This window comes from Pan troglodytes, chromosome 20 (assembly GCF_028858775.2).
Source record: "Pan troglodytes isolate AG18354 chromosome 20, NHGRI_mPanTro3-v2.0_pri, whole genome shotgun sequence".
NCBI lineage: Eukaryota > Metazoa > Chordata > Mammalia > Primates > Hominidae > Pan > Pan troglodytes.
This window is the reverse complement of record NC_072418.2, coordinates 31,053,303-31,079,591: the sequence shown is the minus strand read 5'-3', so window position 1 is coordinate 31,079,591 and position 26,289 is coordinate 31,053,303. Positions and strand designations below refer to the sequence as shown.

The 26,289-nt window shown below is 39.1% G+C and overlaps 1 protein-coding gene across 1 annotated transcript in view; it reads right to left on the bottom strand.

Annotated features, from left to right (window-relative positions):
* Window positions 1–26,289, bottom strand: part of LOC468811 (cyclin-Y-like protein 2) — a 55,035-nt gene that overhangs the window by 8,238 nt on the left and 20,508 nt on the right. The window contains 7 exon segments of the mRNA XM_016934405.4: window positions 2,345–2,491; window positions 2,493–2,509; window positions 6,706–6,825; window positions 7,621–7,672; window positions 17,088–17,123; window positions 19,894–19,994; window positions 24,724–24,758. Of these exon segments, the coding sequence (XP_016789894.3) occupies window positions 2,345–2,491; window positions 2,493–2,509; window positions 6,706–6,825; window positions 7,621–7,672; window positions 17,088–17,123; window positions 19,894–19,994; window positions 24,724–24,758 (508 nt within the window).

The following is a 26,289-nucleotide window of genomic DNA, read 5'->3' as shown; positions in this document are numbered from 1 at the left end:
CACTAAGGCCCAAGGGCTCTCAGTCAGCTTGTGGTGAATGCTGCCTGGCCTGGAACTCACTCTTCAGGGAAGTGGGCTCCCCTCTGGCCCAGGGAAAGCCCAGAGATGCCATCCAAGAGCCAAGGCCTGAATCAGGGACCCCAACAGCCCACTTGGTGCTTTTCTCCACTGTGGCTGCTCTGGTGTCTAAGCTCAAGACAAAGTCCTCTGTACTCTTCCCTCAGATTTTCTCAAGCAGAAGTTGTCTCTCCTCATAACCACCACAGTTTGGAATGTGCTGGGTCACACATGAAGCCAGCAGATCTCTGAGGCTCACTAAAGACCCATGACATGTACTACCTGCTTACCACTGCTGATTATTCAGGGTCCAAGAGCTCTTTAGTCAGAAAGTGATGAATCCTGCCCTTACTGACTCCTTCCCTTCAAGACAGCAGGTTCCCTTCTGGCCCAGGGTTTGTCTAGAGGTATTATCCAAAAGCTAGGACCCAAAATGGGAGCCTCATAACTCTGACCAGTGCCCTCTCCTACTGTGGCTGAGCTAGTATCCAAGTTGCAAGACAAAGTCCTCTTTACTCTTTACTCTTCTCAAGCAGAAGAAAGAGGTCTCTGTCAGAGCTGTGAGCTACACTGCCTAGGATTGAAGGAGGGGTGGTACAGCACTCCCTGGGCTGCCCCATCTGCTGTCTCTCTAGGTCACATGCCCCCCAAATACACCTGCTCCAAGCCCAGCACAACACTCAGACTTGCCTAAGAGTTGCGGTCCTTGTGGCCTAGACAGTTTTTCAAGTTTATTAAGGACCCCAGAATACTTTATCCCACAACAGTGAGGCTTTCCACAACTCAGTTTTCAGCCACTGGGATGGGTGATTCCCTTCAGGCTAGGGCTAGAAATGTTCCATCCATGGGTGGGCACTGGCTGAGTTCAGCCCAGTTTTGCTTTCTGCTATGACAACGCAGCACTGAGTTCAATGCAAAGTCTCACACTGCTGTGCTCTCCCTTCCCCAAGCATGCAGATTCTCTTCTTGTCACATGGCCAATGCTAGGACATAAGGGAGGGCTGGCATCAGCAACTCAAGACTGTCTTTCCTACTGTGTTCACTGCCTTTTTCAGTGATACAAAGTTTAAACCAGGTACTATAATTATTTAGCTATTTTTAGTTCTAATAAAGGTGTTTTTTATTTAGATAGTTACTCAATTTGTTATGAGGAGAACAATTGGCAGAGACTTCTAATCAGCCATCGAGCTCCACCTTTGTGATCACATACATTCTGGATGGCAGTCTTATCTGGAGTAATGGGCAAAGGTAAAAAAACAAACTCTTGCCACTGCCTGTCGTGATCTTGATATTCATATGCTGCTCAATGACAGCAACATGTGTTCCTTTATATTTTCTTAAGTGTCACCCACATAGCTATTCTCACTGTCCTGTGGACATTGCTAAACTGTTTGCTGGAAATGCCTCCCTAGCTCACCCTGCTTACAAGCTCCAAGGCTCTTCCCTTTACAACAGTCATAAGGCCAGACTGGAAGAAACCCCCATGAAGCCCATGTTTCAGTATCATCTTGGCACCATTTATGAGCAACCCCATGACTCAGCAAGATTTCTCGCACTCTCCTTGGTAACTCAAGTCCCACAGATTGCTGCTGTGGTTGTATGAGTGCCCCAGGAGCCTCTTGAGTGTGGTGGGCATTGTGTGATGCCTGGGCAATTTTTTGCATACTGCCTCAAGGAAACACTGGAGCTGCAAACTCATCAACCCAATTTCTAAACACATGCAACACTCCTAATGGGGAGGGCACAGGGATCTGTGGCTATTCTGCATCTCAAGGTTTCTATAAAAAAACAGACATTTAAATAAAAGGGAGAAAACATCAGCAAAAGCAAATACACAATGTGTGACTGAGGCTGAGGCTATAACTTCTCCATAGTCCAGAGGCCCTAGACCTTAAGAGTTGCCAATTATTTCAACAGCCAGACATGTGTCCCTTAAAAAGAGACTGGAACTTACAGACAGCTTCTAAAAAGCCATAAAGATATTTACTGTGCTATGGTGTTCTGGTAGTGCACTTGTGAAGTATTTGCCAAAAACCACCAGAAAAATACTTTTCCATGTATGAGCAGAGCAGATTATTACAACAGTAATTCACCAAGACCTACCCATTAACAGTGAAAAGATATGAACTTTTATACTAAAGCTGGATATAAAGAAGTATGTGGTTTTATGTGTTTTCCTTATCTGCACACTGTAGCCTTTAAAAATATGTCTTAAAGTGTTACATTTATGGGAGCAAATAAGGTAATGAAAATGGTTAGAAAGTTCACAAAAACCTTAGAAACTCACATGCCTTCAATGCTAGTGTTCACAAAGAGCCTGCAGTGTTCCCTATTCCATATAGTCACATCTTTCCAAACTTTGGAGGTGAGAAGAATGGCTCCCATGACAATCCTCTTCCAGTTGGTCGGGCAAAGGTCTATCTCCACATAACTTGAGTCTTTCTATGTAAATCTGCAAAATAGAGCACTGGCCTTTGATTTAGTTCACTTTAAGTGCTGTGATAAGAACTCTTTTGAATGACAGATTTCTTCTGGTTTTGACCAGAAAGTGTCTTTTATTCTTATGCTCTACATACTTTACTTGGTCAGGCAAAGCAAGAGACCACATTACAATCATAGGTCAGATACTTCTGCTGCCTTCTCTGCCTATGGGAATTTCCAGCCCAATTTCTGTGACAAGAATGCCTGCATATGTCAGCCAAGGCCACCATGAAGAGAGGCAGTGTCATCATCTTCACACTCATAAAAGGCAGCACACACTAAGGACCAGTGTGGATTGAAGTTGTTCAGGAAATACTCAAGTGCCTACCAAATGTAATGTCTCATACCTAGCTGGGAGGTAGATAGAAATTCTACAGGCATGTCAAGCTTGAATATATAAAACCCATGTGATAGTGAGCAAATGTTAATCTCCTTTTCACAAAAACTAACCCTTTTTGTGGTGCTAGCTTAAAAAACTGCTGGTCAAGAGAGCCTCCCAGTGGCCGCTGTGCAGAGCAGCATGGCAGGTGCAGATCTCAGAGGTTGTAAAACATTCTCAATATTCAGTTGCTTGATAAAAAACACATGTGTATAAAAGAATGGTCCTCCTCTCAGCCCCTATTTTCCCATCTTCATGATCACTTCATGAAAATTTATTCTCTCTTACATCCTGCAACTTAGTCAATTCTGTTGGTTTAAAGGTGGAAGCAGCTGCCAGTTTCTGCATCCCTGGGATTCCTCTAAGCCTGCCGAGTAGTTTGTGAGACAATCTCATGAATTAGCACATGTTTGATAGTTTACATTTATCAAACATCTGCTTTACAAAGAATTGGGCAAAGTGAACAGCTGAGTAAAGATTAAAGGTGAGCTGTGAGGAGGTGTTACCTCAGAGGGTGCTCTGCAGAAGAGTATGTCTGCGAGCTACCTGAACTCTTTATGTCAAAACAAAGGGAAAAAGTTTATTTTATACGAGTTTATTTCTTGTCTGAAGGTTATGATCATAAGCTCAGATGTAGAAGTGTTTTCCCCACTGATGCCAACTTTTCTCAGTGCAGTTGATCCCATTCCACTTTTGCAGAACACTGTTCCTACAATCGCCTCTTTTTGAAGATTTTGTGCCTCTCTACTAGCGACTTTCCCCAATCTAACTGTGTTTCCTTTGTTCCCATCTCACTCCCCACTACTCCTCCAGCTGTGTCATCTCATTGGTGCTCACAGCACCATGCCCTCATGCCAGCTCCTCATCTTCCATCTCTCCTTAATGTACACTGCCTGCCCCACTGACATTACTCTTCCAACACTTCTCTTGCCTAGGTTTCTGGTGCCTTCACACTTACAAACTGGAAGTCTCCAGCCCAACAGTCAACTCCCCAAGCCTTTTCTAATCTTGTACAGGACATTGCCATCTGCCTAGCTGCTGGGGCCAAATACCTGCATTTGAGTTACCCTTCTGCAATGTCTCCAATGCCTGTTATGTCTGCCTTCACTGGTAGTCTGCCTGGGTTGATTATGAGCCACAATCTCTCATTGCTCACCTGTATCACTCTAATTGCTTTTTAGCCCTCTTCTCTGCCTCCAATCTGCCTCCCAACCATGGCCTACTTTCCCCAAAGCAGTCACCATAACCTCTTTATTAACAGCACTCACTTCCCTGCTCAAGATCTACATGAGTCCCCTATCAAACTGGAATAAAACCTTAACATCTTCCTATGGCCTGAAGCCAAAAGGCCCTGTGAGCTGTGGCCCTGCCTGTGTGGCCTTATCTCCACTGCTTCCCTTATTCCTCACTCTGACCACACTGGTCACCTTGCTGTTTGTTCTGTGAACACATGTGAAACTCATTCCTGTCTCTGCTGCCTGTAATGCCAGCACTCCTTCCCTTCGTTGCTTTGGGCAGGTCACTGTTCAAATGTTGGCTCTCTAGAGAGACTCTTCCTTATCATTCTATCTAAAGTACTGAGCACCCCAACACTCTGAATCCCTTTATCCTGCTTCCTCTTCCTGCTATTTGACACTACCTGAAAAACTACTTGTGTCTCACTAGAACATAAGCTCATAAAGGCAAGAACTGTGTTCAACCTGTCCTCCCTCCTACCCCAGCACTTAGAAGAGTGACACAGAGTCAGTATCCAGTGAGTGTTTATGGAATGAGTCACTTCTCGGCAGCATTCAGCACTGTGACCACAGCCTCTTTTAACTCTTTTATTATCCTTTCCTGCTTTTCCTCCTCCCATTCTAGTAGCTACTCCTTTGGGAGCCTGTCCTTTACTCACTATAAGTCCTTACAGACCTATCGTCTCTCAATTTTCTTTATCTTTTTTAAGACAGGGTCTAACTTTGTTGCCCGAGCTGCAGTGCTGTGGCATGATCATGATTCACTGCAGTCTTCACCTCCTGGCTCAAGTAATCTCCCTGCCTCTGTCTACCATGTACCTGGGGCCACAGGCAAGTGCCATAATGGCTGGCTAATTTCTTTCTTTTTTTGTAGAGATGGGGCCTCACCTTATTGCCAAGGCTATTCTAGAACTCCTAAGCTCAAGCAATCCTCTTGTTGTGGCCTCCCACAGTGCTGGGATTACAAGGGTGAACCACCACACCTGGCTTTATTTTTTCTTTTCTTAAGATATGGGTTCTCACCATGTGGCCTAGGCTGGACTCAAACTACTGGGCTCAAGTAATCCCCCCCAGCTCAGCCTCCCAAGTAGCTGGGACTAAAAGTATGAACCCACCATGCCTGGCTTGTCCAATTTTATTCTACACACTTACTCTGCATTTGAACAGCTGCTATTACTCTTCACTCTGCATCTCTACCACAAATTCATGCTCTAGTCCCGTATATCCAAATGATGACTAGACACTGCTATACTCTGCTATCTAAAAGGCACATCTAGCTTAGCCTGAGTACAAAACTCTCCCTTTTCCAATCCAGCTTTCCCCCCAGCATCATCTATCTCTCTAAATCTGGAAGCACCACTCCTGCTTCCCTCCAGCCTGTGCTAAGAGTTCCAAATGACTTGCAGCTCCTCGAAAAGGCCTGTGTCTGGTCCAGCACCCATTGAGGGCTTTGACTCAAGTGCACATCAGAAGCCTTCTCTCCTAAACTCTAATTGAATGGTAAATAAGTAAGTATTGACCTAAGTATTCTTTCCTTCCCAGCCATGCAGTTGACTTTCCTCTATAGGTTGGCTGTGAAGAGGGGTAAAACAATTTCAACAATTTGAATAGAATTTATTATTAACATTTTTACAATAGGAATTCTGTAGGGATGATGTAAATGTAAGGAAACAGCTATGGCTTGGAAGACTAACGAGCAAAGCTTGTGTCCCAGGTGTACTGGAACCACATTCCTGGGCAATTTCATAAGCAGGCACAAGTGATCAGTAGGGGTAGATTAAGACTCATGGCCCAAGGAACAAAGACGACACGGCAGCAGCTGTCAATCACAGCCTGCATGAGAACTGCCTGAGGAATGCAGCCTGGGACTCAACTCAGAGCTCCACTGGAATCCGTCTCCGCCCATGGACCAGATGGTTTTGTTACTGCTCCCCATCCCAACACCTCCGCCTGCCTTGCATGTGTGCACACTGCATATGCACTGATGTGTGGGGGGGACATCAGAAATCTCTCCCGCTGCTTTTAATAGCAATGGTTCTATTATGAAAAACGCAATGGCAACATTTTAAGCTGTAATGATGATTCAACTCGAATGTGTGTATTTACTTTACTTTCATAAGTTTCTCTTAAAGTTTGTATAATAATTTCAGAAGCAAACTTTTTTTTTTATTTTATTTTTTAGGCAGAGTTTTGCTGTGTCACCCAGGCTGGAGTGCAATGGGGAGATCTTGGTTCATTGCAACCTCTGCCTCCCGGATTCAAGCAATTCTCCTGCCTCAGCCTCCTGATTAGCTGGGATTACAGGCATCCCCCACCACACCTGGCTAATTTTTATAATTTTAGTAGAGTTGGGTTTTCGCCATGTTGGCCAGGCTGGTTTCAAACTCCTGACCTCAGGTGATCTACCCGCCTCAGCCTCCCCGCAAAGTGTTGAAATTACAGGTGTGAGCCACCACGCCCAGCCCAGAAGCCAACTTTTATTTAAAAACAGCACCATACCCTGTGTACAAGTACCAACTTCTAAAAATGCTTTATAAATAAGAAATATCTTACCAAAGTTACTATTGCAAATTCAGCTGTTAGGTTTGTGGCTTTAAAAAGAACATGGACAAATCTGTAAATAAACTTGTGTTCAGGAACATACTCAAAGTATTCCTTTGGCATCTTTTCTTGCTGAAAGAAGAAAGGATGTGATGTAAGTATCCGTTGGAAAAAAAAATGAAGTATTCTTAAGACAGCAATATTCATACTTGTGCCTGTGTGTCACTTAGAACAATTTGGATTGGGGAGATGTCTTTTAGTTTCTAAAATACGAACAGTGGAATCTTAAGATACTATAATGATTCAATAGTCATCAACATTCAGTGAAAAAAATGGGCTCAAGCTCAGAAAATTTTTATGTTCCTTTCTACTCTTTTTCCCATAGAATTCTATAAAAATGTAAACTACTTTTAGGCTTTAAAGTCTTACTTACTGACAATAATTCATTCTCCTCTGCAACAAACTTTGAAAAAACACATTTAGTTTTCTGTAGCCATAAGGCTCTAAGGTTGCACTATTCAATACAACGGTCACTAGCCACATGTGGCTATTATGTACCTGAGGAAGTACACTTTTAATTTGTACACCATTTATTTAAATTTACATTGTTTTTTATTTCTATTCACAGAAATCATGTATATGTGTTAAAGGCATTTACAAAAATGTATATTGTTTGATGCTACTGACAATTATCTTTTTAAAAGATACATTTTCGGTTATTTGGATTATATATTTACTCTCATTAGCTCACTAATTAACCAGAGCTGCAGGTCATTTCTTATTCTAGCACATCCTTTTTATAACACTTCTTAAATAAGACAATTAGATGCAACATGGCATGGGGAAGAATACTTAAAAATGTCTTTGACTTCAGTGTGAAACAAACACAAGTCTATGAGAAAAATACGGCCTCAATAAAAGTGATACAGTGAGTGGATGTAATTGCTCGTCAAACATATCGAGGGATTTATCTGCATCTCTATAAAGTAAAAATGTGCATTTAAGAAATTAATTCAGAAATGATTAATATATTTACTAAACATATCTGTTTAGTAAAATAATGCCTCCTGTGTGTTTTGCTGTTTTGCTTCACCAAGGCAAACTGTTTTACAAATCCTTCTCCTGGAGCCTGAACTTCAGAGGGTCTCCTGGACTCTTCTTACTCAGCACATCAAGTCCTGTGAAGTCTTTTATTACAGTAACAAGTCAGAATTGCCAGTAAGTACTGACCCTCCCTAACAGGCCATGGTAACGAACCTGTTGTATTTTCAGTCCTCTAACCTGACATTGGAACACAAGAATGTTTTAGAAAGCAGTAGTAATGGGCAATAAAGTCTTTAGAACTTTAGTAAATGTGAATATGGCCGGGCGCAGCGGCTCATGCCTGTAATTCCAGCACTTTGGGAGGCCAAGGCAGGCAGCTCACGAGGTCAGGAGATCGAGACCATCCTAGCCAACATAGTGAAACACCGTCTCTACAACAAATACAAAAAAAAATTGGCTGGGCATGATGGCACATGCCTGTAGTCCCAGCTACTCAGGAGGCTGAGACAGGAGAATCGCTTGAACCCAGGAGGCGGAGGTTGCAGTGAGCCAAGATAGTGCCACTGCACTCCAGCCTGGGTGACAGAGAGAGACTCCGTCTCAAAAAAAATAATAAAATAAATAAATAAATAAATAAATAAATGTGAATGAGATTCAGATTCCCTAGTCTTTTTCTCTTAATAATTACTAATTAAAAAGTATTAATAAGGGAGGAGCCAAGATGGCCGAATAGGAACAGCTCCGGTCTACAGCTCCCAGCGTGAGCGACGCAGAAGACAGGTGATTTCTGCATTTCCATCTGAGGTACCGGGTTCATCTCACTAGGGAGTGCCAGACAGTGGGCGCAGGCCAGTGGGTGCGCGTACCGTGCGCGAGCCGAAGCAGGGCGAGGCATTGCCTCACCTGGGAAGCGCAACGGGTCAGGGAGTTCCCTTTCCGAGTCAAAGAAAGGGGTGACGGACGCACCTGGAAAACTCGGGTCACTCCCACCCGAATATTGCGCGTTTCAGACCGGCTTAAAAAACGGCGCACCACGAGACTATATCCCACACCTGGCTCGGAGGGTCCTACGCCCTCGGAATCTCGCTGATTGCTAGCACAGCAGTCTGAGATCAAACTGCAAGGCGGCAGCGAGGCTGGGGGAGGGGCGCCCGCCATTGCCCAGGCTTGCTTAGGTAAACAAAGCAGCCAGGAAGCTCCAACTGGGTGGAGCCCACCACAGCTCAAGGAGGCCTGCCTGCCTCTGTAGGCTCCACCTCTGGGGGCAGGGCACAGACAAACAAAAAGACAGCAGTAACCTCTGCAGACTTAAATGTCCCTGTCTGACAGCTTTGAAGAGAGCAGTGGTTCTCCCAGCACGCAGCTGGAGATCTGAGAACGGGCAGACTGCCTCCTCAAGTGGGTCCCTGACCCCTGACCCCCGAGCAGCCTAACTGGGAGACACCCCCCAGCAGGGGCACACTGACACCTCACACGGCAGGGTATTCCAACAGACCTGCAGCTGAGGGTCCTGTCTGTTAGAAGGAAAACTAACAAACAGAAAGGACATCCACACCGAAAACCCATCTGTACATCACAATCATCAAAGACCAAAAGTAGATAAAACCACAAAGATGGGGAGAAAACAGAACAGAAAAACAGGAAACTCTAAAATGCAGAGCGCCTCTCCTCCTCCAAAGGAACGCAGCTCCTCACCAGCAACGGAACAAAGCTGGATGGAGAATGATTTTGACTAGCTGAGAGAAGAAGGCTTCAGACGATCAAATTACTCTGAGCTACGGGAGGACATTCAAACCAAAGGCAAAGAAGTTGAAAACTTTGAAAAAAATTTAGAAGAATGTATAACTAGAATAACCAATACAGAGAAGTGCTTAAAGGAGCTGATGGAGCTGAAAACCAAGGCTCGAGAACTACGTGAAGAATGCAGAAGCCTCAGGAGCCGATGTGATCAACTGGAAGAAAGGGTATCAGCAATAGAAGATGAAATGAATGAAACGAAGCGAGAAGGGAAGTCTAGAGAAAAAAGAATAAAAAGAAATGAGCAAAGCCTCCAAGAAATATGGGACTATGTGAAAAGACCAAATCTACGTCTGATTGGTGTACCTGAAAGTGATGCGGAGAATGAAACCAAGTTGGAAAACACTCTGCAGGATATTATCCAGGAGAACTTCCCCAATCTAGCAAGGCAGGCCAACGTTCAGATTCAGGAAATACAGAGAACGCCACAAAGATACTCCTCGAGAAGAGCAACTCCAAGACACATAATTGTCAGATTCACCAAAGTTGAAATGAAGGAAAAAATGTTAAGGGCAGCCAGACAGAAAGGTCGGGTTACCCTCAAAGGGAAGCCCATCAGACTAACAGCGGATCTCTCGGCAGAAACCCTACAAGCCAGAAGAGAGTGGGGGCCAATATTCAACATTCTTAAAGAAAAGAATTTTCAACCCAGAATTTCATATCCAGCCAAACTAAGCTTCATAAGTGAAGGAGAAATAAAATACTTTACAGACAAGCAAATGCTGACCGATTTTGTCACCACCAGGCCTGCCCTAAAAGAGCTCCTGAAGGAAGCGCTAAATATGGAAAGGAACAACCGGTACCAGCCGCTGCAAAATCATGCCAAAATGTAAAGACCATCAAGACTAGGAAGAAACTGCATCAACTAACGAGCAAAATCACCAGCTAACATCATAATGACAGGATCAAATTCACACATAACAATATTAACTTTAAATGTAAACGGACTAAATTCTCCAATTAAAAGACACAGACTGGCAAGTTGGATAAAGAGTCAAGACCCATCAGTGTGCTGTATTAAGGAAACCCATCTCACGTGCAGAGACACACATAGGCTCAAAATAAAAGGATGGAGGAAGATCTACCAAGCAAACGGAAAACAAAAAAAGGCAGGGGTTGCAATCCTAGTCTCTGATAAAACAGACTTTAAACCAACAAAGATCAAAAGAGACAAAGAAGGCCATTACATAATGGTAAAGGGATCAATTCAACAAGAGGAGCTAACTATCCTAAATATTTATGCACCCAATACAGGAGCACCCAGGTTCATAAAGCAAGTCCTGAGTGACCTACAAAGAGACTTAGACTCCCACACATTAATAATGGGAGACTTTAACACCCCACTGTCAACATTAGACAGATCAACGAGACAGAAAGTCAACAAGGATACCCAGGAATTGAACTCAGCTCTGCACCAAGCAGACCTAATAGACATCTACAGAACTCTCCACCCCAAATCAAGAGAATATACATTTTTTTCAGCACCACACCACACCTATTCCAAAATTGACCACATAGTTGGAAGTAAAGCTCTCCTCAGCAAATGTAAAAAAACAGAAATTATAACAAACTATCTCTCAGACCACAGTGCAATCAAACTAGAACTCAGGATTAAGAATCTCACTCAAAGCCGCTCAACTACATGGAAACTGAACAACCTGCTCCTGAATGACTGCTGGGTACATAACGAAATGAAGGCAGAAATAAAGATGTTCTTTGAAACCAATGAGAACAAAGATACAACATACCAGAATCTCTGGGATGCATTCAAAGCAGTGTGCAGAGGGAAATTTATAGCACTAAATGCCCACAAGAGAAAGCAGGAAAGATCCAAAATTGACACCCTAACATCACAATTAAAAGAACTAGAAAAGCAAGAGCAAACACATTCAAAAGCTAGCAGAAGGCAAGAAATAACTAAAATCAGAGCAGAACTGAAGGAAATAGAGACACAAAAAACCCTTCAAAAAATTAATGAATCCAGGAGCTGGTTTTTTGAAAGGATCAACAAAATTGATAGACCGCTAGCAAGAGTAATAAAGAAAAAAAGAGAGAAGAATCAAATAGATGCAATAAAAAATGATAAAGGGGATATCACCACCGATCCCACAGAAATACAAACTACCATCAGAGAATACTACAAACACGTGTACGCAAATAAACTAGAAAATCTAGAAGAAATGGATACATTCCTCGACACATACACTCTCCCAAGACTAAACCAGGAAGAAGTTGAATCTCTGAATAGACCAATAACAGGAGCTGAAATTGTGGCAATAATCAATAGTTTACCAACCAAAAAGAGTCCAGGACCAGATGGATTCACAGCCGAATTCTACCAGAGGTACAAGGAGGAACTGGTACCATTCCTTCTGAAACTATTCCAATCAATAGAAAAAGAGGGAATCCTCCCTAACTCATTTTATGAGGCCAGCATCATTCTGATACCAAAGCCTGGCAGAGACACAACCAAAAAAGAGAATTTTAGACCAATATCCTTGATGAACATTGATGCAAAAATCCTCAATAAAATACTGGCAAACCGAATCCAGCAGCACATCAAAAAGCTTATCCACCATGATCAAGTGGGCTTCATCCCTGGGATGCAAGGCTGGTTCAACATACGCAAATCAATAAATGTAATCCAGCATATAAACAGAGCCAAAGACAAAAACCACATGATTATCTCAATAGATGCAGAAAAAGCCTTTGACAAAATTCAACAACCATTCATGCTAAAAACTCTCAATAAATTAGGTATTGATGGGACATATTTCAAAATAATAAGAGCTATCTATGACAAACCCACAGCCAATATCATACTGAATGGGCAAAAACTGGAAGCATTCCCTTTGAAAACTGGCACAAGACAGGGATGCCCTCTCTCACCGCTCCTATTCAACATAGTGTTGGAAGTTCTGGCCAGGGCAATCAGGCAGGAGAAGGAAATAAAGGGTATTCAATTGGGAAAAGAGGAAGTCAAATTGTCCCTGTTTGCAGACGACATGATTGTTTATCTAGAAAACCCCATTGTCTCAGCCCAAAATCTCCTTAAGCTGATGGGCAACTTCAGCAAAGTCTCAGGATACAAAATCAATGTACAAAAATCACAAGCATTCTTATACACCAACAACAGACAAACAGAGAGCCAAATCATGAGTGAACTCCCATTCACAATTGCTTCAAAGAGAATAAAATACCTAGGAATCCAACTTACAAGGGATGTGAAGCACCTCTTCAAGGAGAACTACAAACCACTGCTCAAGGAAATAAAAGAGGATACAAACAAATGGAAGAACATTCCTTGCTCATGGGTAGGAAGAATCAATATCGTGAAAATGGCCATACTGCCCAAGGTAATTTACAGATTCAATGCCATCCCCATCAAGCTACCAATGACTTTCTTCACAGAATTGGAAAAAACTACTTCAAAGTTCATATGGAACCAAAAGAGAGCCCGCATCGCCAAGTCAATCCTAAGCCAAAAGAACAAAGCTGGAGGCATCACACTACCTGACTTCAAACTATACTACAAGGCTACAGTAACCAAAACAGCATGGTACTGGTACCAAAACAGAAATATAGATCAATGGAACAGAACAGAGCCCTCAGAAATAACGCCGCTTACCTACAACTATCTGATCTTTGACAAACCTGAGAAAAACAAGCAATGGGGAAAGGATTCCCTATTTAATAAATGGTGCTGGCAAAACTGGCTAGCCATATGTAGAAAGCTGAAACTGGATCCCTTCCTTACACCTTATACAAAAATCAATTCAAGATGGATTAAAGATTTAAACGTTAGACCTAAAACCATAAAAACCCTAGAAGAAAACCTAGGCATTACCATTCAGGACATAGGCGTGGGCAAGGACTTCATGTCCAAAACACCAAAAGCAATGGCAACAAAAGCCAAAATTGACAAATGGGATCTAATTAAACTAAAGAGCTTCTGCACAGCAAAAGAAACTACCATCAGAGTGAATAGGCAACCTACAACATGGGAGAAAATTTTCGCAACCTACTCATCTGACAAAGGGCTAATATCCAGAATCTACAGTGAACTCAAACAAATTTACAAGAAAAAAACAAACAACCCCATCAAAAAGTGGGCGAAGGACATGAACAGGCACTTCTCAAAAGAAGACATTTATGCAGCCAAAAAACACATGAAAAAATGCTCATCATCACTGGCCATCAGAGAAATGCAAATCAAAACCACTATGAGATATCATCTCACACCAGTTAGAATGGCAATCATTCAAAAGTCAGGAAACAACAGGTGCTGGAGAGGATGTGGAGAAATAGGAACACTTTTACACTGTTGGTGGGACTGTAAACTAGTTCAACCATTGTGGAAGTCAGTGTGGCGATTCCTCAGGGATCTAGAACTAGAAATACCATTTGACCCAGCCATCCCATTCCTGGGTATATACCCAAATGACTATAAATCATGCTGCTATAAAGACACATGCACACGTATGTTTATTGCGGCATTATTCACAATAGCAAAGACTTGGAACCAACCCAAATGTCCAACAATGATAGACTGGATTAAGAAAATGTGGCACATATACACCATGGAATACTATGCAGCCATAAAAAATGATGAGTTCATATCCTTTGTCGGGACATGGATGAAATTGGAAACCATCATTCTCAGTAAACTATCACAAGAACAAAAAACCAAACACCGCATATTCTCACTCATAGGTGGGAATTGAACAATGAGATCACATGGACACAGGAAGGGGAATATCATACTCTGGGGACTGTGGTGGGGATGGGGGAGTGGGGAGGGATAGCATTGGGAGATATACCTAATGCTAGATGACGAGTTAGTGGGTGCAGCGCACCAGCATGGCACATGTATACATATGTAACTAACCTGCACAATGTGCACATGTACCCTAAAACTTAAAGTATAATTAAAAAAAAAAAAAAAAAGGACACATATACATTGAAAAAAAAAGTATTAATAATAATATAATAATGACTATCAATTACTGATAATAATATAATTATTCTCTTTATCATCATTTTCTCTGTATTAGATTCTCATGATATATTTATTTATTTTAAGTAGTTTGAATTAAAAACTTAATCTGTCTTTTTATTTTCAAACAGGCCAGTCTTTGATGAACTTAAGAGGTTAATACAACTAATACATTTTGCCTGTTTAATAAACCAGTGGTTCTTGCAATGTGCTCTGTGGACCTCTGGAGATCCCCTAGACCATTTTTCATGAGGCCCAAGCAGTCAAAACTGTTCTGATAAAAATACTATTTCAGCCTGAGATATGGAATCAACATAAATGCCCATCAATATTAGACTGTATAAAAAATGTGGTACATATATACCATGGAATACTATGCAGGCCATTTTTCATGAGGCCCAAGCAGTCAAAACTGTTCTGATAAAAATACTATTTCAGCCTGAGAAAGCTGATTAAAAATAAAAAATAAATTAAAATAGTTTTTAAAAGGATATGAAGGCATTGCTTGCTTTCTCACTGTGACACTTGCCATGATTTTATAAAAGCAAAAGTGGGTGAAATAGCTGGTTTTTCAGCATAAATCAAGGTTTCTCAGCATAAATCAAGGTGATCAAATTACACTAGAAGTCATTCTATTCTCCACAGCCCCTTACAGTTAAAAAAGAGAGCCTGATTTAGTTAAGAATGTCTTTGATGAAGCAGTAAAAATTAATGGTATTATTAAATCTTTGCCTTCCTATTTAATACTCTGAATAAGTGGAAAGTTAACAAGAAGCACTTCTTCTTACTGCAGTATGGTTGTGTTAAGAAAAAGAAACAATGATTTAAATGTAAACTGAATAATCACTTTTTTAAATAAAATATTGTTTTTATTTAAAAGTACAACTGACTATCATTCTCAAAAATGAATAAAGTAAGCCTTTTACATCAATGAAAAATAAGTGTTCCCCTATTGGTGAAAGTGTAAATTAGTTCAACCATTGTGGAAGACAGTCTGGAGATTCCCCAAAGACCTACAGACAGAATTACCATTCAACCGACCAATCCCATTACTGGCTATATACCTAAAAGAATATAAATCATTCTATTATAAAGTCACACGCACACATAGGCTTACTGTAGCACTATTCACAAAAGCAAAGATATGAAATCAACATAAATGCCCATCAATGTTAGACTGTATAGAGAAAATGTGGTACATATATACCATGGAATACTATGCAGTCATAAAAAGAACAAGATCATGTCCTTTGCAGGAATATGAATGGAGCTGGAGGCCATCATCCTTAGCAAACTAACACAAGAATAGAAAACCAAATATCACATGTTCTCATTGGTAAGTGAGAGCTAAATGATGGGAACACATTAACACATAGAGGGGAACAACACACACTGAAATCTTTTGGAGGGTAGAAGGTGAGAAGAGGAAGAGGATCAGAAAAAATAACTAATGGGTACTAGGCTTAATACCCGGGCAAAGAAATAATATGTACAACAAATCCCCATGACACAAGTTCACCTATGTAACAAACCTGCACTTATACCCATGAACTTAATATAAAAGTTAAACAAAAAAAGAGAATAACTGTTCTCAATGATAATAGTCAAGCTTTCAGGCTAAAACCCAGAACTTTGGAAAACACACTCCTACCGTAAACTCGACAGCTTCTCAATACTTAAAGAGCTCTTAATAAGACATGGTGATACTAACAAAAGTGAGTTTTTGACACAACAAAACATAAACCATTATTTCCCAAATAACCAATGCATACTATTATACAAGCAAGCATGGGGGAAAGACCCATTTACTGCACAAGAAAAATCAGTGAGTATTGATGGAATAAATGTATTGATATGCAAAATTCCCCTGTAACTAAGAAACTAGTTACAGGGGAGTTTTGAGGTAGTATTAAAGAACACTCACAATTATCTAAAAGCATTAAAGATACACCTTTTAGTAACTATATATTTGCAAAAAGCTTGATCATCTTATTGCTTCTCTAAAAATATTGTGAAGGGAATCCATCTGTGTTCTATTATGCCAAACTTTAGAGGTTTGCAATAATATCAATGCATGACACACTTTTTTTATTGTAGAGAAGTTATTTTTCTTTAAAAAATGCTATTTATGTTAACGATATAGTTTTCAGAAAATATTTTTGTTGTCACAACCTGGGTTATTGCTTACTACTGACATCTAGTGGGTAAAGGCCATCAATGCTGCTAAACTTCCTGTAACGCACCAACAAAGCATTTATTTCCTCACAACAGCTCAAAGTATCAATAGTGCTGAGGTAGTAAAATCCAAGCCAGAAGCAGATTTTTTAAAAATCTCAATTTTAATTTCTTACACAGTATATAAACACAGATTCTTTGGGATTCTCAATAAGTTAGGACTTAAAGAGTCTCAAGGGTGAAAGAGAACACAAATAATATGCTTCAATATTTCAGTAGGCACAATACAGCTTATGGTGTCTATAGCTATGAACTAACACTGAGATTGATATTATAAAAAGTAATGAGTTGGAATAACAAGAAAGGTTTTAAAAGAGCTCACCTTTTCTTCATGTGATAATATATTGCTAAGGCCACACTACGGAAAGAGAAAAAATCATAACAATGGATTTTATCATTTGTTGGGCCTAAAAACTTTTTTTTAAAAGGGGGGAGGAAGAAATTATCCCAGTGGCCCTGAAATTTAAATCTTCTACTTCAGAACAGTACCATTAGGGCACTATATTCTTGTTGTAGTTTTTTGTCTTTTAACAAAAATACGAGGATCAAAGTGCTAGGCAATATACTGTTAGAAGACATGTTTCTGTTGATGATTATAATATATAAATAATAACATATTTCCCTGTTAGATGCTCTTCTACCCACAAAACCTTTCATCCCATGCAATTTATACCTGTGTGTACATATGCTTAAATTTAAGACATACAGTAGTGTTTTTTTTTAAGTTGTTAGGCCCTGCACTTTAGTTGATTTAATTAACTATCTCCTACCCATCCGTGTTTTATTATTTCCTAAAAATTAATGATAAAAGTGTTTTATACCAAATTAAATCATTTACAATAACTTTTGCATAATTCATGTTAGTAAACCTAGGTACACACAAAATCAGTGATAGCTTTCTGAAAATAAGCAGTGCTAACGATAATGCAGCATAACACTACACAGTATAATATTAAGGGCAGGTACTTTCAATTAGTTTAAATGAAATATTTATGAACAAGTAAAACTCTTCAGATATATGTTACTGTATTCTTAAGTTGTCTACAGACACTGTGTATTAGGAAACATAAGTTATGTTTTTCCATGTGCCCACAGCATCTAAAATGAGGCTCAAATAATTGAGGGAAGGCAAATCTGAATTTAACAATAGGTCTATATAATATTAGCATGTTTTTAAAAGCCTGTAACATTAGTATCTAAGATGGCTATGTCTATAGTGCTTCAAGAAGTTTTTAATCTCTAAAATAATTTTAAAATCACACAATGTGAAGTTACCTGCTGAAAAGGACCAATGATCTAAATGACATTGAATCCAACACCATTTTACAGATAAGAAAAAGAATGTTTAAAATTGACTTGCCCAAGGTCCCACCAAATAGGAGCAGCTTGTTGTCCTAAATTCAAATCAGGCAGTAGCTCTCAAATTTGCTGCACGTTGGAATCACCTGAAGAGCTTTAAAAACTGCCTTCTTTTTAACATGAGACATTTTGATTTAATTAGCATTGTGTATAACTTTGAACATCAGGGTGGTTGTTAAAATTTCCCAAGTGATTCCAATGTACAGCAGGGTTTCCAAATGATTGGGTTGGGGTTCAAAGCAGAATCTTCTGAGATGCTTTTATCCATATAAGAATGCCTCACATCCATCCCGATTTTCTTAAAAGGCTTCTGAGTGCCTAGATTTGAAGGAGAGGTGGAGGTAGGAAGAGGCATGTGATTGCAGACATATATTTTAAGAAAACTTGCGTAAGTAATCAAATGTGGTCCATGCATTCCGTTGAGAACAATGCTCTACTCACCTATATAAAACATTTTCCAAAATCTGTTCATAAACCCATTTTGCCCTATTAATTTGCTCAATAAACCTTTATGTTACAAATAGTGAATATACCAAGTGATAATTTCTCAAACTTGCTGACAGAAAATTAAAACTTACTACACTTCCAAAAGTAGAATTCTAAAAATTAGAATGATGGAGGAAAAAAACATAAACTTTATGAATACTTGTTTGAGCAAGATTAATCTTTAAAACTACTTTTGAATTGTATACTAACATATTACAATCTTTTGAATAGAAGCCAGGGACTCTAGCCAAAGTACAGTAATTTTTTTTCCCAAGGGTTTAGAGACTTGGCTGAATACAAAAATTTAGGGATTACTTAATAGGTCACAAAACTTAAGACTTTAGACAGAGTTTGAGTCAAGTTTTTGCTGAAACACAATTTTATCTCAACCACTGTTAGAAGTGAGATAGAAAAGTGACATTATCATGAGTGTAAACTTCCTACTTTTAATTAAAATAGAAGTTACTGACAATTGGTTTGGCTAGGAAAGCTAGTGCATTAGAAACAAAATTGTTTATAAGCTAGCTATGTTTATAGAATGAAAAGTAAAACTGACAACCATCCTCTTGTGAAGAAAAAGAAGTATAATGAAAGATAAAGACATTAATATTCTAAATTAGCACTTTCCAAACTGTGTTCTAAAACTGTGGTCCAAAAATTAAATGCTCATAATCCAAGCAGATGATAATGATGTTCTCTAGACAACCCCAACAGAGTTGGTGTTGTTGTTGTTGCTTTTAAAATAAACTTGAAAGGCTCGTCTTAGGTTGTTCTAAAAGTGCATCTTCACTTGTGCCCTATGAGGTGTTCATGCAAAATGAAGGGAAGTCAAATGCAGATACACTACGGTGCCAGTAGAGAAAAAGTTGTTCCTTCTTCCAAGATTAATGTCAAAACTAGTACACATTGATTGGTTTAGGCCCGTGACTCATAAGAAACCTTTTTTTGGGGGGAAAACATCCTATAAAGGACACCTATCTTACTCATTGTATTCAACATTGTCATAAGGCATAAAAGCATCAAATAAATAACTGTACTTTTCCAGGGATTGATTATTTGCTAACTAATTTTCCCTTCCAACGTGAAGTCTAAAGTTAAAGGAGAAACTGAAAATTAGTATTTTTTTGAAAACTAATATATAGAATCAGAAATCAATATGTAGTTGACACCAGTTTCTTAAACTGATTGCCCAAAAGGACAATCAAACGGCTGAAATAACCGAGGATGGCTAGGATGATCTTAGAATAAGGGGCTGTGTCCCTTGACATCATAGTTGTACTCACGATTTTACTATGGTTGTAAGATGAGGCTGGCTGGCTGTGCTGTCATCTAGGTATATGGTTGAACACGAGCTGTACTTTTTAGTAAAATGCTTAGTAGATACCTGAAGGGGAAGGGAAATAGAAGAAAACATCACAGTAAGTTAAACCTATAAAGTGTATTTTTTCCCATTGGTTAAAATGTCAAATGACAAAGTACTAAGGTACTTCTTACACTTAGTGAACTGAGTGTAGACTTACGTGCACTGCATGGGAAACCCATTGGAGGCTCTTAAATTCAATAGAGGATGTTTGAGAAATGGGTTATAAAAGGCTGCCCTTAATATGGTACCTATCATCAGACCTGGCAAGCGTCTATTGTGAATTCCCCTTCTTTATAAATGAGAAATGTTTAAGATGTCAGTGTTTTTAAAGCAATATAAAGCAGCTGAGATTTTCTATTATTTACTTACTGCAATAAGCTGTAATGCATTAAATAATATTGGCACAAGAGCATTTTATTGCAATGAATGAAGACTAATGCTACATTACTAAGTTACTAATCCTAAATGTAATATTCCAGGAGACAGTGGGACAAAACAAGTGTTTTAGATTCAGGGGCTCTGTGTGCCAAGGCTGCTCCATAACCAACAACAGAGAAAGCCATAGCATTCTCTAGTCCTGTTTTCTTACATAGAAGATAAAAAGACTATCACTTTAATATTCTCTCACATCCTGAAAACAGATAACAAAGACAACTCTACGAATTTAACTTTCACTTCATGTTTCAATAAGACTGCCAGGATATCACTCAAATGAGACTCTCGGAGAATACTTTCCATTCATTTCCAAAGTTGATTCATTTTATTCTACAAGTCATTCGACCTGCGCATAGGCATTTTCCTGCCACACAGTTTCCTGCTGCTCTCTGCCTAGGATTATTTTTCTTTGTCCCAGCAAACTTGACCCCATTTACCCTCTGGGATTCCTTTGCCAGCAACCACACCACAAAATATTTCCATTTTTGTAAACTAGTCAGTCTAATTCACAACTTGTCACATGATACCAATTCTTACAGAGTATTCCCCTCATAAGAAAGTAGGTCTTTCCAAGGAAGGGAGAGTCCTTTCTTCTCTACCTGGAGATGCTGAGCACAGAATTTTGGACAAGTTTAAAAGTTCAACAAGTGCTTGACAAATTAATTAAATCAGTTCCAATTTGGAAGATAAATCTTACTATATTTAATTATATCAAATACAGTAACAATTTACCATTTATAGGTATTATTTCAGGTAGTCAAAACTAGAAAGGAACAAATTATCTTCATTCAGTCAGCATAAATACCAAGAATATAAAATTTTACAAACTTTAACACAAAATGGAAGGTGTTACTTAGTATTCTTAAGGTTGAATAATGAAGACTAGAAAATCATCATACCTCATAGTTTAGTAAGCCAAAACCAAAACATTACCATCAAAGGTCCAGTATCTGTTGAACTCCTATACTGACTTTTTTTCATTGTACCTGCTGCCTTTTGTTTTAGCCCATTGAAAATTCTAAAGTTTACTTCTGTCTCTCTCCTTTTTGGGAGGACAAATTTTAGGTATTTTTCAAAGAATTAACTTTTTTTTTGAGACAGTGTCTCACTTTGCTGCCCAGGCCGGAGTGCAATGGCACAATCAGAGCTAACAGCAGCCTCAAACTCCTGGGCTCAAGTAATCCTCTGCCTTAACCTGCTGAGTAGGTGAGACAACAGGGACATGCCACCATGCCTGGCTAATTTGTTTTTTAATGTTTTTGTAGTGATGCAGTCTTGCTATGTTGACCACGCTAAAAATGAACACATTTTAATTTAATACTTCTAACACTTTGGGCATTAATGAAAACAGCTCCATTTATAGTGTGAAGTAATGGAACAATATGGCAGGGTATAAAATTTGAATAGGAATACTAAACAAGGGCTGGCCACAGTGGTTCACACCTATAATCCCAGCACTTTGAGAGACCAAGGCAGGCAGATCACTTGAGGTCAGGAGTTTGAGACCTGCCTGGTCAACATGGTGAAACCCTGTCTCTACTAAAATTTAGCCGGGTACAGTGGTGGGCGCCTGTAATCCCAGTTACTCAGGAGGCTGAGGTGGGAGAATCGCTTGAACCTGGGACGTGGAGATTGCAGTGAGGTAAGATTGTACCACTGCACTCCAGCCTGAATGATAGAGTGAGACCTTGTCTCAGAAATAAAAAGAAAATTTAAAAAGGCCCCGGTAGAAAAGTGTAATAAGTTTATTATAAATATATAAGTAAAATTCTCTGGATTAATATTAATTATATTGAAATTAAATTATAATTTACACTTTAAATATAGGTCATAAATTTGTTTTAAATATAATAGATTGACCATAAATTTATTCCCTCTCTCCTGAAATTTCATTAGAATTACTAATATAACTCAAGTTATATGCAGGACCAATAGGGAAGATTGACACTGATGATTTTTAATACATGCTGAATTATAAAAAGTAGATAATGGAGTGGTAACTGGCATGGTAGCACAACTTTGGTGCCTACAAGAAGTGACTGGAACAGAAACAAGCAAGCCAGTTTGTCTTCCAGAACCCAAGGCAGACTTCAACTTAGAGGGAAATGGCACCTCTGAAAGTAGGGTGAAGCATAAAATAAAAGCCAGCGAGGTCAGTTGAAAATCTATGGTTAGATCCCCAAGTCCACCTGTCCTTGCATCTTACAAGGAATTTAAATGTGTGTTCTCTGGATATATAAAACCTGAAATTTCTGGGCTCAGAGATACCATAGCTAAAACCTGAGAGATGGAAAAAAAACTGTACAGCAAGAAGCAGAACTCCACCTCTGCTTCTGGAAAGCAAGTAGCCATGCTTTTACATCCCAGGCAGAAAATTGGGAGAGCCTTCTCAGAAGGAATGGAATGGTCCCAGAGTAAAGATCCCCAGATAATACACTGAAGTCCCCCAGATGAAATGCTGGCTTCATTTCCAAAACCTCACAGTGAGTCTCCTTAGTGAACAGAAGTCCTGCTTCCAGTGAAAGCCAAGGACCACCATTCAAGAGAGATCAAAACAACAGGAAAAAATAATTCATGGGACCAGTAAAAATTTTGGAGCAAAACTTTAAAAAAATACCCTCAACAAGAGAAACATGAGAAATATTAAACTATAAAGTAAAAAATATCCAAGAAGTAGAATGAAAAGACAAACTGGAAAATAGGAGGGGGTGGGGGGATTAAAAACCAATGCCGATACAGGAGTCTAAGCAGCCCAGCATCTGAATAACAAGAATATCAGAAAAAATTAACAGAGAAAATAGAGAAGAAAAGAAATTCTCTAGAAGAGATAATCTGAAGACTTAGTAGCCCCAATAAAGGGAAAAGATCCCCACACCAAGCTGCATTACAAAATTTCAGAATCCCAGAGAGAAAGAAGGTCCTAAAAAGCTTCTAGAGATATGTAAAACCCGGTTACAAATAATGTATCACACAATGGCAACAGATTAAAAAACAATACTATAATGAGAACACAATTACAAAATACCTTTAGAACCGGAACATTTAGTGTCAACCTAAATTTTTTTTTTTTTGGCTAATAGTGTATTCAGAAGTAATTTGTATAACAATAACACAAAGAAGAGGATAGAGAACAGAGCTATTTAGAAGCAAGATTTTATATACTACTGAAATTAACTTGGTATTAATTCTAACTACATTGTTATAAATTGAGTTATTTCTATTAGTATGCATTTTAGTTGTTTTCAACCTAAAATTTTATACTATATCAAAGAAGAAGGGTTTTAAGACTGGCTGGGTCTCTAAACATGTTCCCATGTGCCCTTTCCCAGGAAAATGTGCTCTAGTACAACTAGAGAAGATAACAAGGCAGAAGGAAACACAGAATCTAGGACTCAGGGAATCTCACAGAAGAGGGCAGTTAAGTGAGATCTCAGAAGACTTTCAAGAGATAGCTTAGAAAAACAAGCATGTAGCACATCTAGGAAAGCCACTCTACACTGAACTAGGATTACAAAAGGCCAAGGAAAATTGCCCCAAGAGAAATATAAAACAGATGTATTTGAGCTGATGAATATTTTTGATATGCATGTGACAAATGTTACAACACTTGGGGTAAGAATAACTGTTAGAGACAGGCAAATGAATACAGTCAGACAATTAATTCTATGCTAAAAATTACAGGATGTGAAAGCAGAGAGACCAGCCAACGGCTACTTACTGCACTTGGCTGGGTAAACTAACATAGGCCAGGAAAAGGATTATCTGGGAGAACTGAAGAAGTGCTCAGATGCCAGAACTGTTTAAAGGAATGAAGGATACATAATGAAGATGCACAGCTGAAACACCGTATGACTTAGCAGTAAATAATACTGGCATAAGCAGAATCATGTAAATATTACTGATTTAATAAAAATGTGCTACAATTGGACAAAGCAGTGGGAAAAAAATAATGTCATGGTATACCCAGAAAGCTGTGCTTTTACCTGCTATACCAGAAAGTCAATAGACAGTGTGGAAAATTAACTTAGTTATTCTAATTTTGTTGTTTGATTTATTTTAAGATTAAATAAAGATCTTTATACCAACCACATTCTTAAAATTTAACTTGCATGTCAGATCCTTTAAAAGGTGGACACACCAAGCTAAAGACTTTTCTGCATAAATCTGATACTTGGAAAGATAGAAGAGATTTGCAAAGTCCACAAAGAGAGTTCCATGCTAATAGCACTGGGTCCTCATTTTATTTTTAAGGAATCAAGATAGACATATTTTCCTTCAAACTATGAATTTCTTAACTTTGTGACTATTTACTTACATGGTTCATGTGGTTGCTCTTTCTCTTTTCTTGAACTAAGAATAAAAAAAATCAGTTCTGATACAAATATAAAATAAAATAGTTGCTAATATCTGATTGATTATCTCTATGTAAATGAGACAAAATTCCATTTAAAAATAATTTCCAACTATTTATAACTTAAATTATAGGGCCTAATAAATCTTATAAAGTAAAATCTAAAAACTTGGCTTTACTTTTTGTCCTAACAGATATTCTATTACATTCATAACCAGGCATGGTGGCATGCGCCTGTTATCCCAGCTACTTGAGAGGCTGAGGCAGGAGAATTACTTGAACCAGGAGGCGGAGGTTGCAGTGAGCCAAGACCGCACCATTGCACTCGAGCTGTGGTTGACAGAGCAAGACTCCATCTCGGGGTAAAAAAAATATCTATCTATCTATCTGTCAATCTATCTATCTATCTATCATCTATCATCTATTCTATTACAGTCAAATGAAAGAATGCTCATGTACAAAAAAAGGGGCATAACAAATTAAGCCAGATGAGAAATTTAGCTAATAAATAAGTTTAACAACTGTTGCATATATGAGCCATGATTCATTGGTATTTTCTCACTCTGCATTTACACATGGCTTACTTTAATTACTAGAATCTAAGAGCTAGCAGCTCTAAGAACTAGTTCCTGGCAAGGTACAAATCTGTAGATGCACCAGAATCCCTGTAAGCATCTCAAACCACTTGTTGGTCATCTACTAATATGTCACTAACAAAAAAATGTGTCTTTGCACAACTGGAAAGTAACCTATCTTACATTTAAATTTTAAAATGAGTATGCAAACTTAATTGGACATAGTATCTGCAGCAAACAAAATCATTATTTTTTTCTAACAAAGGCCAGAATAATAAAAGCTCCAAGAGGGACTTGGGCTATGCTTTGTTTCCTACACTGCCTCCTCCTTTGATGCTGGAAGGCCTTAAAAGCAAACATTCCTACCACTGAAGACTTGAGGGACAGGAAATAGCCTTCAGTGCTTCCGCACACTCTGTGAGAAGCCCATGGCTCTGGAAGGAACTGATAAATACAATTCCGATATGGTTTAGATATTTCGCCCCCCTCCAGATGTCATATGAGAATGTGACCCCCAATGTTGGAGACAGGGCCTCCTGGGAGGTTTTGGGGTAATGGTGGTGGATTCCTTATGAATGGCTTGGTGCCATCCTCACAATAATGAGCAAATTCTCATTCTGGTAATTTACATAAGAGCTAGTTAAGAGTGTGGCACCTTCCCCCTTCCCCTCTCTCTTGCTCCCTCTCTCATGTGAAACCACCTGCTCTCCCTTTGCCTTCCATTATGATTGTAAGCTTGCTGAGGCCCTCAGCAGAAGCAGGTGTTGAAGCTATGTTCATAAAGCCTGCAGAACTAGGACCCAATTAAACTTTTTTAAAAAATAAATTACCCAGACTCAGGTATTTCTTTATAGCAATGCAAAAATGGACAAACACAAGTCCTGACCAGAGATGACTGACTTAAGGCAGGCAAAATCCACACAAACCATAAAAGCACAATTAGAAACCCAAATTT